Source organism: Convolutriloba macropyga, chromosome 10, assembly GCF_964194025.1.
Source record: "Convolutriloba macropyga chromosome 10, txConMacr16.3, whole genome shotgun sequence".
Taxonomy (NCBI): domain Eukaryota; kingdom Metazoa; phylum Xenacoelomorpha; order Acoela; family Convolutidae; genus Convolutriloba; species Convolutriloba macropyga.
In genome coordinates this window covers 30,868,500-30,889,537 of record NC_134477.1, presented here as the reverse complement: position 1 = coordinate 30,889,537, position 21,038 = coordinate 30,868,500, and the positions used below count along the sequence as shown (strand labels likewise).

Genomic DNA, 21,038 nt, shown 5'->3' with positions numbered 1-21,038 from the left:
TGAGACTGTCTGTGTCCACATTCCAGTTGAGTCCCAGGACTGAAGATGGTGGTTCTGCTTCGAAAGTTTTCACAACTTTCGTTGATCTGTCTGTCTCTGGGATCTGTGACTTGACTTCATCGTCACCTGTTATCCATTTCGTCAAATTGAATCCACCTTTGATGAGGTTATCTCTGACTTTCTGGTGGATTTCGATTGCTTCTTGAGGGTTCTGACTGACTTTAGAAAGTCATCCATGTAGAAGTTTTGCTGAAACGTTCTGACGAGACTTTCGTCGTTGACTTCGTTATCTTTCGCCATTTGGTGCAAAGCGTAATTTGCACAAGTCAGCGAGCTTCGCCCCAAAACGTGTCGTGTATACTCGTAGACTTCTGTTCTGTGCTCTGAATCTTCTCGCCAGAGAAATCGTTTGCATCGGCCGTCATCGCTTGGGACAGCAACTTGCAAAAGCATCGCTTCTATGTCGGCTCAAAGTGGTATTAGGTGTTCGCGGAAGCGTAAAATAAATCTGATCAGACTCTGCAACAGGTCTGGTCCAGATTAAAGTTTGTGGTTTAGGGCTACACCTTGGTACTTTGCTGCTGCGTTGCACACTTTTCTGACTTTCTCAGGTTTGTGCGGATTAATGACGTGATGATGCGGTAAATACCACTGCAGTTTTGTCTTTGGTTTCATTCAGTTCGTTATGGTCAACTTTCCGAACGCAACCGGCGTTGACGTCCGTGTCAGTGGTTTCCTGGTCGGGCATCTTTTGCGTTTCGTCTTTCTGCAGGCACCGTTCTAGGGACTTGAGTTGTCCCATTGCAGAGTAGAAGTTGTTCGGTAACTTCACTTCGTCCTCTCGCCACAAAAGACAACTTCGTACCTTTCACCGTTGAATCGTGTTGATTGCTCCAACGTCTTAATTGCTTGTTGTTCCTCATTTTACAAGTGACATTGCAGTTTGAAGCGTAAAACTCGATATCCCACCACTTACTCAACTGGTTTGCTAGTTTATTGTCTGCGATTGATGTTGCTGTTGTGGCAAGAATTGCTGCTTGCTTAGCTGATAGCAGACCATTTATGGCCCAGCCAATCTTTGTTTTTACTGCCCATGGTGCGGCTTTGTCTTCTGATCTCATGAATTCGAAAGAGTGATGAATTTCGTAACAGTCTTGTCCAAAAATCACTTGAACCTCGTTTAGATTGTAGGTCTGATTTGGCAAGTTCCTCAAATGTGGGTAACGGTCCCTCAATTCTTGCAGCTCCAGAATCTGGTCACCCAACTTCAGTTTCTTGAGCACATAGAATTGCACTGTTGTCAATGGTTGAGATTTCTCATGCACTGAAACAGCTATCGGCACTATTTCAGTCTTGATATATTGTGAGCCATGAATCCCTCCTACTGATAAGGTCGCTTTTCGGCCTTAAAGTAGAAGTTTAGACACCACTGGCTTGTCTACGAATGAAATCGAGGATCCTGAATCACACTTTGCTAGTACACTTAGGCTTAAGTCTCTGTTTGTCAGCTTGATTCGTACCACACTGAGTCCTCCTTGGGTGATGTTAGTTGCTACTGCCGTTGTAGCATCTGAGACATTCTTTGTAGTATCCTTCTTCGTTAATTTGCTGTGCAAAAGTCTGTTGTGTCGCCTGCCACAGGGGGTAAACTGCATGTCCTGCTTTTGCAGTCCTTCGAAATGTGACCTGGTCTCAAACAATTGTAACACAGTCGGAACTTCTGGACTTGCTCGCGTCGTTCTTTTACTTTCATTGATTTGAAATTTCTACTTTCATTGATTTGAAATTTCCAAGTCCACGTGGTGTTGTCCGTTTTTGAAGGGACATTTGAGATTCTTTTGTTTGCTTGACTCTTAAACGTTTGAAGCAAAGGTACTCGTCTTCGGTTTATCACGGCTTTGAAATCTATTTCAGGCAAACGACCAGTTTGTCTGCGCTAACAGGTTCTCAAGAACTCCTGCTTAGGAGGCAAGCCATTCTTCAAAAAACAATCAACAATCAAGTTGCCTCTCGACGATCTTGCATATACTGCAACCACTGTTCTCTCAGTTGCGGCAAAAATTTCTCGTTGTTGAACTTAGCCCTAATTCTGCTTCTAGGTCTGATGTGTATCCAAGTTGAGTCAAGGTCTTCACCATGTTTGTAACCAAAATTGCAAACTTGACGATGCTCGTAGAATCTTTGTGTCGAATTGGACGATGAGTATGTTTTCTCCTGAATTGAGCAATGACTATAACATTTGATCTGCCATACTTCTCACAGAGTATATCCCAAGCAAGATAATATGATTGTGAGCTGAATCCCATTCCCGATATTGTTGCTTTTGCTTGACCCGTTAGACTTCTCTTCAGGTATTGCATCTTTTTCATATCGCTGATTGGCTTTTGAATAACAACGACCATTACAAGAGGACTATTACAACGACCACTCTGGCCATTACAGAGGATCTCCTGAAAACTCAGTCAGTTTTAGTTTTGGCAAGCCTCTGGCACCACTGCTTGATGCTGTTTGGTAAATGACTTGGGGAGTGTTTGATTAAGTGTGCTTCTGTTTCTGCTCTCGGCAGACCTGTTTCGAGAGTTGTTAATGGTACTCTGACTCCTTTTGTGTTTTGAACTGCTGACGTTTCCTGCTGCTGAAACGTCGTCCTTGTCAACGGCGGTGGTGGGTCCGTTACTCTAATTGATTTACGGATTTTTTGTTTCTTGGGAATAATCGGTTCTGGCATTTGAGTTGAGAAAAGTCCTTCACCCAGTTGGAACAGCGGGGTTGTTTTCGAGTAGGTCGTGAAACGTTTGTCAACTCTGTCCTGTTTGACAATCGTTGGAGGGTCGATAACAAAGTTTGGAGATAGTGGTCGTCTAGAGACAGACTGTTGAGCCACTGATTCTGCCCACCCGACTGATCTTTCATGATTGCGTCTTGATCCAACACTTTCTATCTCATCTGACACTGATCCAGATGCCCTTGAGCTTCTTTTGGTCAGCTCAAATTTCAGCCGTCTTTGTTCTTCGTCGGCATCTGCTTTCTTTCTTTCGTTTTCAAGGGTTTGCTCATGCTGTCGAAGACGCAGTTCCTCTTCTTGTTATTGCATCTTAAGACGTAACTCCTCTTCTTGTTGTTGCTGTTGTTGTTGCTGTTGCTGTTGTTGTTGCAGTCGTAATTCTTCTTGCTGGCGACGAAGTTCTATTTCTTCACACTCCTGCTCTAACTCCAACTGTCGCTTTTGCAATCGTTGCTCTGTTTCCTTCTTAGCTCTTGGGTTTTCCAGTTCCTTTTCTTCAATATGTCGCCTTCTCGATGATCGCGATTTGGCGATACTGGGTTCTTTTCTGCTTCCTTGTGTAGCAAATGCCTGGAAGAGACCCCGACGTTCTGCTCGGCGTTTTCTATTGCTCCATTTCCTGTTTCAATTACGGTCTCGTTTGGGTCTTTATCACCAGTCGATGTGGATGACACTATCGATGTTTGATTTGCACAATCCTTGCTGCACCCGTACTGCTTGATCAGGTCCTGTTAGTGACTCCTATTTTTTACTGAACTCCACAAGCTCTTGGGAGTAATTTTCTAGCTTTATCATTGGAATCGATTCTGCTCTCTATTTGGTGAACAGATTTCACTGTTTTGTATGCTCAAAATGTGTCCGCACAATCGGCAACGAAATTTTTGCGAAACCCTTTAATGTCTCGGAGAAATGGTACCTCGTCAACTACCCGTCTCAAATCTTTGCTCTTTTCTTCTAACATACGCTTGGTGTCATTGTCGAAAGCTTCTGAGTACTTGGTTTTAATAGTAACCTTTGCTGCTTCTAAGTTGTCGTACGTCTCGAAGAAGACTCGATATGCACTTTCGGCAATCATTGTTTTGTTTTGAGTCAGGTAGCCTTTTAGCTCGGTGACGCGTCTGGAGAACAATCTTCTCCAGACGCGTCTTCTCTAACATCTTCAGTGACGCGTCAATCCTCGGTGACGCGTCTTCTCTAACATCTTCAGTTGACCAATCGTCTTCCAATCAACTGTTCTCCACTGTCCACTGGGACTTTTGCTGGCCTACTCTGACTTTTGATTTTGATCTGATACACCAAATTGAATCGAAGATTCGTTGCTGATAGTGTTGTTGTTGATGTCCGGGTGGGCGGACCAAATGTTGCGGCTGCTCAAGAATCTCAGCGGAACCGATATATCACAGCCTGCTTCTCGAGTTTTAAGCCGGCCTGGTTTTTCACTGGATTTGATTGAATAACAATCTCGCAGAAATAATTTGTCGCTCGGACGTATTTAAAGGACTGTAACTTAATTTTTGTTGATTAAAGTTAAGAAAATCTTTAGTAATAATCTATGTTCAATCTCGTGCTGAAGTTTTTTAGGCTTTAACCAGTAGCTAGTATGGCTGCTAACTTCTTGTCAAGTGAGCTCAACTAACTGAAAACTCGCAAGATCTTAAGATCTAGCAAAACTTAGCAAAAAAATGTAAAATTGTTAGAGAATCAAATTTTAGTCTAATCTGAGAACCAACTGCTCTCGGTAACAGTTTTTAATGGTTCTAAATGCAATACAGATTCCTATACAAACAATTTGGTTGATGTAAATAATCAAATATATGTCGTTTATAACATCATCACTACTGGTTTCTTATTGGTTAATCAAGAAAATGATTCAGGTCATTGTTTACATAGCAATTGTCAAATTACCTTAATACTTAGTTTTATTGAAATAGTCACTGATGGTTATGACGGAGCTATAAATGCCTCGAATGTAAGTTATTTTACCTTAAATGAACACCTAAAGTATCATAAAATAAATAACTTAAGAAATTTAACAATAAATAACAAAATATCGAAAAATGCCAATTTTGCACAATGTAAGTGCTTATAGCCACACTGGAGAGTCTGATGCGATAACGTTCGTTGGCTCTATGAGTAGTTTAGAGGTAACCCTAACCGTGTGCCATAACCTCGGGTTGCTCAGGTTTTCCCTTCCAAAAATCGGGAGGGTGTAAAAAAATTTTGGTCCCAACTTGTAGAAATTTTCAGCTTTGACCATTTTTGAGTTTTGACAAAATGTAAGTTTTTTCAGTTTTGAACGTTATTTCTTGCTGTCTGATGGCATTTGTAGCTGATTTGAAGTGGTGCCAACAAAATACGTTACTCTAATTTTTGTATAAGAGAACGGTTGGGTTGGCCTTGTGCCTCTATGGAAGATTCAATTAATTTCGTTCCTTATTGGGAACTTCCACTTGCAGAAGCATCAATTTGATGGAACCTGTCAGTGCTCTTGGTCCTTCGCGAAATCTAGATATCTTTCAATCCACTCATGTAATTGGAAAGTTTCTGTTAATATTTTGTCAAGCAGGCACACCTCTTTTTGTTTTGATGCAGCATTGCCAACACGTCGAACTTTGCCATGCTTCTTGGGGTGTTTTGGTGAATGACGAGGAAAACACTGTCCATTCTCAAATATAACTACCAACTTGGACTATATTAGTATCTCAACGAATCTCCTCTCAACAACTGTATATATTAATTGTCGATACAGCATATTCCGATATGCGTTACTGTGATTTATTCGATCGCTTGAATAAAATTGACCAAAGGTTGTGCTTTAGTTGCCGGAGGGTTTGCAAGTGGTTCACTCTTACTTCAAAGCAATTGCCTGCAATGTACAGTGGTAAAATTCTTGTATTCCAATGTTAGTTGTAGCTCGTAGTTATCTTCACAAATAATGATGCCAATTTCTCTCAAATTTTAGCTCATATGGGTTAGAACTCAAGAATTTGAGATCTATTTCACATTGCTATGGTCGTACTATAGTACATGTGTTTTCTAATGAGACAGACGAGACGGCTGTGCAGAAGCATTGATCGAAAAAACCTGTACCTGTAAAACGGGTAGTTAGACGCTTTGGTAGGATGAATTCTTGTACTTTTTCTTGCAAATTTTGATCGATGAATGAAACCGTTGATCAGTTATCGAGTAAAAGTTATCTGTTTAGCTAAGTGTTGAGGCAGAAAATATATTAAGGAAGCTAGTAACGTTAATTTGGTTCGTTTTTGCTGCGCGTACGTTGACTGCGTGATTTTTCACTTCCAATTAGTGTTCTGAGAGTAGCAAATGCACGAGTTTCTTGGTGCATACATTTACACCGTAGGCGTTAATTTTACAATCTTTCATTGCTTGCCTTTGTGTAGATATTCGTATCATAGGCTTGTTTTTTGATCAATGCAGCGTGCCAACGATTCACACAGTTGTTTATGAACAATGGACCATTCCAATTTTTAGGACTCTTTTCAGCTGGTGATTGTTCATCAAAACAGAGTTGCTTCATTTCCTTCGCAATTAAAACGAAATTTTTGAGACGAGATGTTTTTCTTCGGTCTTCTTCTTTTCGCTCGTATCATAGGCTTGTTTTTTGATCAATGCTGGGTGCCAACAATTCACACAGTTGTTTATGAACAATTGATCATTCCAAATTTTATAACTCTTTTCAGCTGGTGATTGTTCATCACAACAGAGTTGCTTCATTTCCTTCGCAATTAAAATCGAAACTTTTGAGACGAGATGTTTTTCTTCGGTCTGCTTCTTTTCGCTCGTTTTAAATTCTGACAACCCTTCATACTCAATTATCAAATCTAATGGCCATATGTGAAACATAGCCAGATCAGGCCAATCTTCTTCTTTATCATCGAATCAACACTTCTATTTTAGGAGTTTTTTTGCGGAGACTCTCAAACTTAGTCTCGAAAACAATGGGAGGCCTTCCAAAATTTCTCTCCAAAATACTTAGCAAAAATAAAGACTTCTCCTGAAGACCCAATTCCAGAAAATGTTCATCTGGCATTGCCTGTCATTAGGGGCTTCAAATGGATCACTTTCTTTGAGTCGCGTATTGGTTGATCCACCGTAGCAATAAACACGCTAGAACAATCCGGACATTCGAGTGGGTTTCCGTCGTATCGGGAAGCGTACTGGTGTAAGAAAGTTCTATTTGACGTTAGAAATTGTTGATTTTTAACTGAATCCGATACTTATCTCTTTTCTAGTGTTTAGTTGAAAAGTGGTTTTTCTGGTAGCGCTGGTGGAGTGCTAACCAACATCACCATTCTTTAAGGCCGTTCTTTTTGTTTTGTAATCAAGATTACGCTCTTCATCCAGAAGAATATTCTTTTTTTCTATTGCCCTCATTTTATTTTATGCTCGACCTTTCTTTGTGCCAACAGCGCTTGCTCCAATCCAAACTTCTTTTCGGGTTCCATACTGATTTTTCTCAATTGTTCTTCAATCTTAGTTTACAATGAGGACGTTTATCAAACATTTTTTGCATCCTAACAGACCGCTGTTGCCCAGCAAGAAAACGTTTGATTAACTGAACTGTTGACTTGTGTTGCTTCGCTCTGTGTTAAATGATTTACGTATTTAATTATATATTCAAGGCATTGGATGTTGGAATCTGCTGAGAATTTTCTCGCTCGCTCTAGATGTTCTGATACAAAACGTTCTGGGATAGGTGCAAGCTTGTTTTGAAGCTGCAATTGCTTGGGGATCTCTTTCTCTAGGAGACAACAAGCCTGCATTCAGAGGACTTTAATTTGTTGTGAGTATCTGAATCTTCGACTAATTTGTAGTATAGATTGCGTTTTGAGTTGAATTCTCTGACTAAACCGTTTTAACTTTCGTCGTATGGGCTCACTGATGACCTGAGTTATTCCTTAAAGGCAAGATTCTCACCTCATTTTCTTTTTGGAAATGTTTTTTGCGTTTTGCGTTGCGGTCGTTTTGCTGTTGATTAGTTCGATTACCGGTAAGTGTTGTCTTTGGCATTCTCTTCATCTCTTTGGACACCGATTTTCCCCTCCACTTGTGGGTCCTAGTGACCAAACTTATCTGCTGCTTCTTCCGTCGATGACAATAAAAATTTAATCCAGCCAGTTAATTTTAGCAATTTCAAATCTGTCAGGTTATTACAATAAATTTCGTGAAATTTTTTTATTCTTGATTTTGTAAACTACCGTTGCACCATTTGATATTCAATTATTCTCTACAACTAATTGTTAAGCTTTGTTGTTTCTGAATAACAAATATAGTCAAAGTTAAAACAGTCCTTTTGGCTGGATTATGTCCAAAAACTCGCACCATATACCGAAATTGGGATCACCTGGCCTTATTTATGCAAAATTTAAAACTTGTGCTAATTACTAGTGTAATTGGAGGACAGCTTATAGAGTCCTCAATTTTCGAGTTTGATCAATGTTTTATCAAAATTCAAATGTATTATCTGCTAAATGGAAGTTTTAACGTTGCTTTAACGTTGTCTTAATAACTAAAACTTCAGCTTTAGTGTCCAACAAATTTATTTTGCTCGAAATGCCAAAATATATTCGAATTCGTAAAATCGACTTTTGCTAGAACTTTTTTTAAACTAGATTGATTTTTGGAATTCTTTTTAATACAAATTATAGTTTTACAACTGCGCTAGAGTTATGCAAAGTTTCAAGCTTTTTCTGATAAAAAGTGTAATTGGACGAATTTTCACAAAGTTCACAAGTTTCAACAATGATCAACTTTTAATCATTAAGTTCTATTTCTCAATAGGTTTCAGTAACCCAATTAATGAAACTAGGTTGGGCTTCGTTAAAACCATTAAGTGATCTTATTTCTGTGCTTCATTCAAAGTTTCTCTTACTTAGCAATATTTCTCCTCAGGAGTTCGAAGATATCAAAGTTAATTCATTCTCAGGTTAACCATTAAATCAATGTTAGTTACCCCAATTGATTTGACTGGTAATGGATTTCGTAATTCGCAGAGACCCGGCAAAATTATTTGATGATAGTGGAGTTAGTTCAAGTTTGAGTTCAAGTTTTACTACATCTATTTATGGTAATCACGAACTAATAATGGTTACTCAATACAGTTGACAAGTCAATTTGGCTTCGATAGAACCTAGTGTTAAATTTTGCATGTCAATTTTTTCTTACTATATTGAGGTTTAAGTCTTACTATATTGAGGATTAGGACTGCACCTATCGCAGATAGCTTAACTGTCTGTCGCTTCCTTTTTTATGGCATCAATTTGTGTCTCAAGAAGGCACTCGCACTTTTGCTTTGATTCTTTTCACTATTGTCCCTATTGTCCCTTTTGTCCATAAGGAAAGAAAAGGTTTTGTATTGATTTCAGAAATTAATTTCCAATTATCAACGGTTTGAAGTTGCTGATGTGTAAACTTTGACTACTTTGGTTTTAAGTCTCAGCAGGGCAACATCATTTCGGTACTCCGCACTGCCTTCGAACCTGTTAATTTAAAAGTCCGGTTAGAAATTAAAGGGAGAAACGAAAACAGTATGACACACCTTTTACTATTGATAGCTGTAAACCGAACCAAGAATGACAGCCAGAATCCAATAAAAAAGTGGTTACAAAGGTTTAGGAATAAATAAAAATTATTCTCTTATTTAGCTTTTTCAGCAATCTTATCGCAGACATAAATTTTCTAACACACTGAGCGTAATACAAAAGTAAATCGAACCTGATTTCAAAAAACAATTGCGCTGAATGAAATTTGCTTACGAAGGGGCTGTTGTAGACCCGTGAAAATTTCTGTTATTAGTTAGTTATCAAAGTAAGACAAATCAACTCCTTCATTCTTATATAGAAACTATATCTCTCCTTTTTTGTAACTAACCGTGGATGGATGAACTTGCGCAGAATGACTCGAGTTCTCCGTCGACTTGTTTTCCACTTTGTATATTCCAAGTAGAACATGGCTTCTAAACAAAAAGTCATTTGCAGGTTTTCCACAAGAGCCACATCACAATGCATTATAATTATAAGTGACAGTTTCAAAAAATATAAGTGACAGTTTTAAGGATAGTGCTGGTTTAAATCAAACAGTGTTTTAATCGTCTGGAAGCAACCTATACAAATTTCGACAGAGAAAATATATATGGATTTTATCCAGAACGGTGGCTAAAAATAATGTCCTGCTTACCCCCAACTTACCCATCAAAAGTTATTGTAGAATATTTAGCTGCAAGAATCCGGTGATATGTTTTATTTTCAGAAAATTACGAAATGGAATTGTTTTTGCGATTCCTCTAATCCCCTAATGAAGAAATTCTAACTAACTTCTCACAATTAATCTAATTGTTATAATCGCCGATAAACAACAATTGAACAGTGAGCGTATCGATAGAGAAGAGTACTTGTAATAAAAGATTGATCTATAACGGCTATAAATTTTAGAGTTTTCTGTAATAAATAGATATTTAACAATTTATAAAAAACATAATTATTAAAAAAATACAAAAAATTGCAAACTATAAATTGACAAATGACTAGGGTCGTAGATCCCAGAGTTATTCAAATGCAATTGAAATATTGTTTTAATTAATTTTTTGTATATAGAAAAAATTTTGGGGGAAATTTTTTATAGACTCCTTTATTGTCTTTGTAACTGTTGGCGCCACTTCAAATCAGCAACAAGAGCCATCAGATAATAAGCCATCATAAATAACTTTTGAAACTGAAAAAAACTTAGAAATTGTCAAAACTCAAAAACACTCAAAACTGAAAATTTTTACAAGTTGGGACCGAAAAGTTGTACACCCCCCGCCCGATTTCGGGAAGGGAAAACCTGAGCCACCCGATGTTATAGCACACGTTTATGGTAACCAATAAGCTGTTCATGGACCCAACGAACGTTCTGGAATCAGACCCACAGGTGTGGCTTTTAGGCAATTGTTGCAAAAAATGAATTTTTGATATTTCGTTATTTATTGTCAATTTTCCTAAATCTTTTATTCTATGATCCTTTTTGGAGTTTATTCTGGTTTTTATTTGCGGTCGAATGTATTACATTTCAGGCATTTAGAGTTACGTACGTATCAGCATGACTTATGTCAACAAAAATAAATATTGAAGTAATTTGACTTTTACTATGCATATACTGATCTAATTCTTTCTTTTAATTAAACAATCAGAAACGAGTAACAATGTTGCTATAAATGATATATACATATTTGTTTACTTTAACCGAATTGTTTGAATAGTGAAACCATTTTGTAGGTCTTAAGATATTCCTTAATTTTAGTTAGTTGAGTTTTCTTGACGAGAAATCAGCAACATTACCAACACTGGCTGCAGCATTAAAAACTTGATACGAGATTGAATATAGTCTATCACTAAAGATATTCTTAACTTCAATCAACAAATAAAAAGATACAGTCCTTTAAACGACCCAGCGATTAATTGTTTCCATGAGATCATTAGGCAATCTGAGTCGGTGAAGAATCAGTCAGGCGTAAAGCTCGAGAACTGATATTTTGTTCCTAATTAGAATCTTGAGAAGCCGCAAAAATTGGTCCGTCAACTCGGACAACAGCCACATGACACTACAACAACATGAACAGCAACAAATCTTCAATTCGATTAAGTGGACCAAACCACAAGGGGTAACGATGGCCAGCAAAGGTTCCAGAAGCCACTGGAACAGATTTGATTGGAAGTGGAGTGGTCAACTCAAGACGTTAGAGTAAGAGCAAGCTGGCCTACACATACTTTTCTCCAGATATCTCACCAAGCTAGAAGGCTACCTGACACAATAAAAAACGACGACAGATAAAAATGCCTATCAAAGCATTTTCGAGACGTTTGACGCTTTAGAATACCACAGACAACAGCAGAGGTTGCTATTGAAATCAAAGTATTTTGAAAATTTTGACAATGACACCAAGCGTATGTCAGAAGAAAAGATTAAAGCTTTGTGATGAGTAGTTGACAAAGTGCCCTTTCTCTGAGACATTGAAAGTTTCCACACTGAATTTGTTGACTGTCGGAAAAACACATTGCGAGCATTCAATTAGTAGAAGCTGCTGATCCAATTTTGAATGAACTGTCAATAAAAGATTACATTTACAGCAGCAACAACAAGAACAAGAGTTACCTCCAAATTTGCAACAGCAGGAGGCCGAACTACGTCTGAGACTGCATGAGCGGGCCCTTGAAAATGAAAAGGAAAAAAAGAAAGCTGATGCGGTCGAAGAGCTAAAACTTCTAAAACTTGAGCTGACCAATCGATGCTCAAGAGCATCCGGATCAGTGGCAGATGAGATAGAAAGTGATGCATTAAAAGTAAATAACGAAAAAACAACAGGGTGGACAAAATCATTGGCTCAACGGTCTGTCCCTAGCCGGCCACTATCCCCAGACGGTGTTATCGACCCTCCAACAAATGTCACACCAGCCAGAGACGGCAAACGTTTCAGTGCCTATCCGAAAACTTGCCCGCTGTTTCAACCAGGTTTAGGAATCTTTTTAGCAAAATTGACCGAGCCGAGATTCTCATGAAACCAGAAGTCCACAAAAGAATTAAAGTGACGGATTCGCAAGCGCCGTTGACGAAGACGACATTTCAGCAGCAAGAAACAATCGCATTCCAAAACAGAAACAGAAGTCAGAGCCCCACATAAAACTATCGGAACAGATCTGCCGAGAGTAGAAAGGAACAAAGTGAACCAAACCAATTCACAAGTCATTTGCCAACCATTAGAGAGCGGTGGTGCCAGTGATTTGCAGAAAGTAAAATTCGTGGGATCTTTCGGGCAGGCCACTGTGGTGGTGTCTGTTTGATGTTGTATTTCATAAAAAAAACAGCGATACTGAAATTCTGCAATACCTGAAAACCAGTCTCATCATCGAAAGCAACAATATCGGGAATAAGATTAAGCTCACAATCTTACTATCATGCTTGTAATATACTCTGTCAGATCAGATGTCATAGTCAAAGCTCAATTCAAGAAAATACAAACTAAACCTCAAGTTTGGCACCACAAGTCTACGAGCATCGTTAAACTTGCAAATGAGATTACAAATATGGTAAACAGTTTAACTCAACTAGGATACACATCCGACTTAGTAGCAGTAGCAGGGCTAAGTTCAGCAACGTATAAACGTATAAAAATCTTCTCCACAACTGAGAGAAGGACGATTACAGTATATGAAAATTCGTGGACTACTGAGCGGAAACCTGATTGTTTTTGAAGTGTGGTTTGCATACAAAGTGGTTTTTTATGAGAATTTGTTTGCACAGACAAATTGTCGTTTGACAGAGATAAATTTCAAAGCCCCGATAAGCCGAAGATGAGTATCTTTGCCTCAAACGCTGACGCCTCAAGCAAACCCCAGAACCAAGAAAGTCCCGTCAAAGACGGACAATACTCCATTTAGACTCGTGAAAAGTTCTAATCAATGAAAGCAAATGAACGACCAGAGCATATCCAGAAATTCCGACTTTTTTCAATAGTTTGAGAAGAGGCCGTATGTCACAGGAATGCAAAAACAGTACATGTAGTGTACCCAACTTTGAAAGGCGACACAACAGACTTTGGCGCAGCAATTTCTCAAAAAAGGAAACTACAAAAAACATATCGGATGCTACAACGTCAGTGGCAACTAACATAACTCAAGGTGGACTCCAAGTGGTGCGGATCAATTCGACAAACAGAAACTTAATCTTAATTGTGCTAGCAATGTGTGACTGACTCGGGATCCTCAATATTATTTGAAAATAAATCAGCGGTATTTAAACTTCAACAACAATTCCGGAAAGCGTCCTTATCGGTAGCAGGGATCCATGGCTCACACGGTGTTCAGATTGAAATAGTGCCGAAAGCTGTTTCGGCTGATGAGAAGTTTCGACCATTGACAAAAGTGCAATTCTATTAGCACGAGAAACTCAATTTGGTTGACCAGATTGTGGAGCTGCAAGAGTTGAAAGCCTTTACCCAAATTTGAGGAGCTTGCGAATCAGACCTACAATCTAAATGAGGTTAAGGCGATTCTTGGACAAAACTAACATGACATTCATCACCTTCTCGATTTCAAGAAGTAAGAATACAAAGTTGCACCACGGGCAGAGAAATCAAAGATTACCTGAGCCCTAAGTGGTCCGCTATCAGCTAAGCAAGCAGCAACTCTTGCTACAAGAGCAACATCAATTGCATATAATAAAATAGCAAACCAGTTGAGTAAATGATGGGATATCGAGTCCTAAGCCACAAACTGCGACGTCATCGGTCATTCAAAAGAAGAACAACGAGCAATCAAGACGTTGGAGCAAACAACGCGATTCAGTGACTCAACGCAAACAACTCAATTAGTGAAAGAAATTGGATTTCTGTGGCTAGAAGAAGGAGTGAAGTTACCAAAAACCTTTTGGGAGTTCAATTTACTAGAACGACGCCTTCAGAATTACGACGAACCCCTAATGATGCGCTATACAGAAACCACTGACACCGATGTCAATGCTGGATACGTTCCGAAAGTTGATCAAACTTAACTGAATGAAAACCGATTCAAACTACAATGTTAAATGCCTCATCATTCTTTCAATAACCCGCATAAGCCTGAATGAGTCCTAAGAGTGTGCTTCACGTCAGCAAAGTATCAAGGCGTAGCCCTCAATGACACATTTTTATCTGAAACTGACGGGCTGCAGAGTTTTATCGGAATTATTTTCCGCTTCCGAGAACACCAAATAGCATTATCAGCCAATATAGAAGCAATGTTTCTTCAAATCGCTCTCCCAGACGACAACAGCCGATTTCTACAATTTCCGTGACGACACCATCCGGAGCGAAATACAGAAGTGCACGAGTACACAAGACACGTTTTTGGGGCGAAAAGTTTGCCCAGATGTGCAAAAACACGGTGAACCAATTGGCAAAAGGTAATGCAGTCAACGACAAAAGTCTTTTCAGAACGGTTCAGCAAAACTTCTACATGGACAACTTCCTAAAGTCAGTCAGAACCCCTCAAGAAGCAATCGAAATCTACCAGAAAGTCAGAGACATCCTCATCAAAGGTGGGTTCAATTTGACGAAATGGATAATAGGTGACGATGAAGTCAAGTCATAAATCCCAGAGGCAGACAGATCAAGGATAGTTGTCAAGACTTTCGAAGCAAAAACACAATCATTTTCTATCCTAGGATTGAACTGGAACGTTGAAACAGACAGTCCCATTGACTGTTGCCGAACTGATTGAGAAAATTCAAAAATACAGCAAAAATAACTGAGACACTTGTCTTGTCGTTTGTCTCAGCAGTGCTCGGCAGTGCTCGGACATTATGTTCAACCCTCACCATACGAATGCGGTTTCTACTTAAAAGCATTTGGAAGCAATAAGGCAAGCATGGAACATAAATGTTTTAGCTGACCACACACAACTGTTCATTGATTGGTGCTCTGAGCTGAGGAGATAAGATCAATGTCATTAAACAGACTTTATTTTGAAAATGGATTTTCAAACCTGAGATTTAACATCTTTAGCGATGCATCAGAAGAAACAATGTGCATCGTGGTATATCTGCAATATGACCATTGAGACTGACCTATGTAACAGGGAAAAGTTGTGTAGCACCCATCAGACACATGACAATATTGAAGTTAGAACTCCAGGTCGCAGTTTACAAAGCTCGGCTCAGAAAGCAGATACTCAGCAAACTTGTTGTCCGAATTGTTAAAATCTATCATTGGACTCCGTCATTAACGCCACTGCAATGGCTACAAGCAGCGCACAACAAACAACAAGTTTTCGTTGTGAACAGAGCAGCGGAAATACTGGGAAAGTCATTTATGGATCAATTTGGACATGTCAAAGGTGTTGCACACCCTGCTGACATCGGAACCCGCAGAATGTCCATTGAAGGCCTCCGGGATTCTGTGTGGTTAAACGGGCATGCATATAAAAGGACAAAGATAAGTGGCCAAAGCCGTGTTGTCAAGAGAACGACGGTCGGTCACAAGCAAGCTATCAGTGCTGTAGATACAGAATCACAAGCTAAGCAACCAATTGACTGAAACCGCAACAACAGTTTCAGTAGAATTACAAACTTTATTGCCTGCTGCATGAGGTTCAAGAGGAAGCAGAAGGGACCTCTAAAAGAAGACGAGATCCATCAAGCAGAGCAAATACTGTTTCGATTTGTACAAAGCAAAAGCTTCGCGAATGTTTCAAAGTCGAAAACAGGCAGCAATGAGATCTCAGAAACATTGAACATTGCCATAACTCACCCTTCATAGAATTAGATGGAACAATTTGAATGAAGAGTCGACCGAATTATTGAAACCTTTAATACAAGGTCAAACACCCAATATTGTTAAATGCGAAGCATCCTGTTGCACAAATTCTGTTGGACCGCGACAATCTACATAAAGGCAAAGAATATGTCAGAAAGATTCTCCAACAAGAGTTTTGAATCACTGGGTTGCAAATTGCTTTCAGTAAAATAAATTTAAGACGTATCAAATACAGACACAGGAACGCCAACCCATTTCAATCACCGATGCCGGACCTACCCCGAAAACGACCCGACGAACATGTTTTCCCATTCACCCATGACTTCGGACCTTTTGAAGTGAACTCTCTACGACGTACCGCGAATAGTTGGTGCTGCCTCTTCACTTGTCTAACAACGAGCGCAGTGGACATCGAAGTCGCACAGTCATAGGACACCGAGTCATGTCTAGATGCAGTTAAATGAATTATTACAAGACTTGGCTAAACAAGTACCATCATCAGTGACAACGGCAAGAACTTCGTTGGAGCATCCAAAGAACTAAAGCAGTCCTGATCGAGTGGGTCAAAGCTTAGATTGAAAGTGACATAGCACAGAAAAAGATTGTTTGGAATTTCAACCCTGCTGGAGCCCCACATTTCAGTGGAACCTGGGAGAGACTGGTTCAAATTTGCAAGAAAAACATGATTGCAATCGTGATCAACCGAAGCCTCACAGACAAGGTACTTAGCACAACAAAGCTTCTTGCAGAACAAACTTTCAACGCAAGGCAACTGACAGAAGTAAGTGAACGCCAAGAAGATTTGACAGCAATCCCACCTAATCTTTTAGGGCAAGAAAACACGAGTAATCCATTTATGACATCTGGCGAGAGCTACCATGACCTGAGAAAGTCCTTCAAATTGGCTCAAATATATGCCGACAAGATCGGGAAAGTTGGACTCGTGAATATCTTCCCCAAAGGAGCCAAAGATTGAAGTGGTCAAAAGAAGATAAGTCAAAACTAAAAGAAGCAGAACTTGCTTGGATGATAGATGGTTCAGTGAAACGAGGTGAGTACAAAATGGGAAGAGTAAAACAGGTCTTCAAAGGCGACCATGGCGTCATACGATTATCGAGAGACAAGATGGCACATGGTGTTTTCGAGATAAAAAACAAGGTCAGCCATGTTGGCACCACTTCAAATCAGCATGTATTGCCATCAGTACGCAAGTCATAAATTTTGAAACTAAAAAACTTAGAAGTTGTTAAAACTCAGAAATGGTCAAAAAAATGAAAATTTTGCACAAGTTCGTGCCGAAAGTTTGTACACCAAACCGATTTTGGAAAAGGAAGATCTGAGTGACTCGAAGTTAAAGCACACGGTTAGGGTACGCTATGGGTTATTCATGGAGCCAACAAACGTTCTGGCATCAGACCCACAAGTGTGGCTATTCCTATATGGTGCAAAAAGTGCTTTTTTGATAGTTTATTAATTGTTGTCTAAGTTTTTAAAGTATTTACTCTATGATCTTTTAAGTGTTTACTTGTGATCGAGTTGCGTACATTTGAGGCATATAGATTTATATACGTATCAGCCTTGTCTATGTCAACAAAAGTAAATAATGCAGTAATCTGACATTTAATATGCACATACTGATCTAATACACTTACTTAATTAATCAATCAGAATCGAGTAGCATTGATGTTAAAAATGATATCTACCTCATCAATTATTCTAACCAAATTGTTTGAAAAGTGAAACCATTTTGTATTTAAGTTCATTTGAAACTGTTACCAAGAGCAGTTGGTTCTCAGAAAACACTAAAATTTAATTCTTCATCACTTTCAGTGTTTAACTCTAATTTAAGTTATGATCGAGACAAGAACTTTCTTGACAATAAACTAGAAACATTACTAACCCTGATGGAGCTTTAAAAATTGATTTTAGTTTTTCACTAAACAAATTCTTAACTTCAATCAACAAAATTGAAGTTACAGTCCTTTAAATGTCGGAGTTATTAAACTTTTCCACGAGATCATTAGGCAATTGGATTCAGTAAAGAATCAGGCCGGCGTAAAGCTCGAGAAGTAGGCTGAGATAATTTTGTCCCGCTGAGATTCTCGGGAAGCCGCAACAGTAACCTTGAGCAGTTTTATGGTGGAAGCAATGAAAGTCACCTCGGCAATTTTGAGAAAAGATGGGCTTTAATTTATTTGGTTGATAGATGATACCTTTTTTTGCGTGTGTCTCTTCCGCTCAAATGGTGACCACAATTCTTTCCACCTCAGAAAAATATTTTGAAATTTATGAGAAAGTTTTTTCGGTCAAAATTCTGGTGGGACTTGAGACATTTTAACAAAATAACCCGTAATCGTTTTACCTGGATAACAAAATAATCAAGGAAAATGGTTTAATTTTAAACCCTCTTCGGTTCCATTTCGGCACGCTGTAGTTTATCCAAAGAAAAACTGCTCTGGCTTCAAATTTGTCCCTTTTTCGGGTCTTTAAATACTTTTAAGTTTTCTAATTTTGCTGGTGAAGCATGGACATAACTTATGGTTTGGAGCTCGAAAACAACATTTTTTTTATAGTATCTACTCTTCAAAACAGTTTTGGCGAAACCATTTAATTTTGGAGGATAAATAAACTCCCAAGGGAAAGAATAAAAAAATCCTAACGCAGATTTATATCCACTGGACAGTTATGAGCTGCGCATTTAGCGCATTTCCCAATGTGAGGTCCAGACGGAATCAAGTGTGCCCAGACCGAAGATGAAAGCACGGGGGAGGCGTCGGGTATTCCAAATTACATAAAGTAGAAATATCGATAAACAAATTAAAGTCTGTACATGTACGCACCAAAGTCTGGACCTGAACGCACACAATTCTGGACATGACCGCATCCTAATTTTTCGGCCCTGATAAGAAACTAATACCAATAAGAAGGCATAGCACTCTTACACAGGAGTACCTACTTAAGTGGCAGCTTTCGAGTCAGAAAGTCAAGCCGAAACTCACTAGAGTAAAAATAAATAGCCAAATGTCAAATGCGAAAAGAAAGGCACTCACTCTTTTGCGTTGAATTTAAACATTTTATTTCTTGTTCTAAACAAAGTAGATTAAGCTGAGAAACAACATATTTATGCCTTACAAGCCAGGGGACATCATATTAAGCCAAAAAATTGCAAAGCGTTTTCTAAGTTGACACAAAGCTTTTTATAACTCTATTAACCAGTTAGTACTTTTGAGGATATATATACTAAATTATGTTAAGTTCAATTATGAAAGCTATGTGTAGCTATTGCATTTTGTCTGTCTTTGAACTCATTAAATTCTGGACACGAACGCAGGAGATTCTGGACTGTAGGACTTGGCATGCTTATATTACAACCAAACAAGTGATCAAAATTCAATAGCCGAAAAGTCACTTTGGTTGTGGTGGTTCATTTCAATGGGTTTGTTCCGTACAGGTCTATTTCTGGCGGGAGTAAGTTCCCGGACTCATATTTGGAGTTTTAATAATTGATTTTCTTTCTCCACTGCCATATGTCCTGGTCTTAAAAATGTAGTTTGGATTATAAGAAAACATTTTTAAAACGATAGCTTGACATCAACAATGGATTCTTGCCACTTTTCTTCGCAGCCCCTTAGAAAAAGCAATGACTAAGAAAAAATTTTTTACTATGCTTCTCAAATTAGATGTTGGTTCTATATAAACCAAATTTACGCAAAGGAAGAGTATTAAAATTTACTTTGTTCTTATTACAAAACAGACTGAAAATTGTCAATTTCTTTCTCACCTGGAATATTGTAGACGCAATGAGCTGCGGTTATAGCCCAATAAACATCTATAATGGTAGCTCCACAAAACACTTCATCGCCTTCAGTTCGTCTTAGAAGCACAGCGAAATCCCTGGTTCTTGTCGGCTTTCCGTTAATAATATTGTTGATCAAACTATTCTTTAACCTCTCTGTGGACGCTCCTTCAAAAACATAAGGCGCTATATCTCTAACTAGGCTGAAAATCACTAGTGACAATGAAATATATATTTTCATTATTTTCCACTTTTTGGTCTTTTTGACAGTAGAAAAAATAGTGACGAGACAATTACTATAGTAAATTTAGGTATAATCAGGTGGTTGTTAAAAATCAAATTTAGATTAGTATATTTTGCTGTATACCGTATCTCTTTGACGATTGTCTATTTGTTAGAATGAATACTAATTTGCTTACTCATATTTATAAACAACCTATTCTCTCACACCTGTTCACACAAACAACATTGAACCAACAGAAAAGGATGTAAGTTTGATCAACCATGAATTAATCAAAATTGCACTAGCTAATGAACTACTTTATTCTCATCAAAACTAGAACAAACAAAAATAGTCAACTTAGGTTTAGAAAATAAGTATAATATGTCTTTGACTCAATCAAATTCGAAGGATGAAAGGACACAAAAAATTTAATTCAGTTTGAACCATATCAAGGTGAAGTAGGTTAGAGCGTTGCATTTCACAACACGCATCAATGAATTTAAGTTTTGTTGTAGTCCTGTGTTCAGAGTTCAATGGTTTCAAAAAGGCACTTTTCTCGACCTTGGAAAAAACTTCTTTTGGTTTCCGAACTGGTTATTATTTAATCGAGAGTTTCAAGTCATCAAAATTTGGCCTAATTGAAGCAGTTTTGCGGGGGACAAGTAAATTCTATTATCAATAAAAAAAGTTACACCTTTTTAACAGTCTCGCCTATTTTGTGAGGTCTTGAAAGTTTGCACAAAGAGATCATTTTATTAGATAATGACATTTATTTCACCGTTGATCTGGCATAAAATTGACGCTTGCATTTTGAACGTTTAGCTGAGAAAATTATGCGTGCCAAAGTTACCTTTGGTCTCAATAATTGTTCAGATTACATGTCCAGTTGTTCAGATTACTACTAATGTGCTTGAAGTTGTGCCTGTCTTGCAAGTTCTGCAAAAATTAC

General features: G+C 38.4%; 1 protein-coding gene across 1 annotated transcript in view; it reads right to left on the bottom strand.

The window, feature by feature from the left end:
* Positions 1 to 20,124, bottom strand: part of LOC142347989 (prothrombin-like) — a 42,621-nt gene extending 22,497 nt beyond the window's left edge. The window contains exons 1-3 of the mRNA XM_075399154.1: positions 19,852 to 20,124; positions 9,677 to 9,761; positions 9,228 to 9,285 (exon numbers count right to left, since the gene is read on the bottom strand). Coding sequence (XP_075255269.1) covers positions 9,228 to 9,285; positions 9,677 to 9,761; positions 19,852 to 20,107 — 399 coding nt within the window. The 5' untranslated portion in view covers positions 20,108 to 20,124. The remainder of the gene's footprint in view (positions 1 to 9,227; positions 9,286 to 9,676; positions 9,762 to 19,851) is intronic.
* Between the last annotated feature and the right edge of the window lie 914 nt (positions 20,125 to 21,038).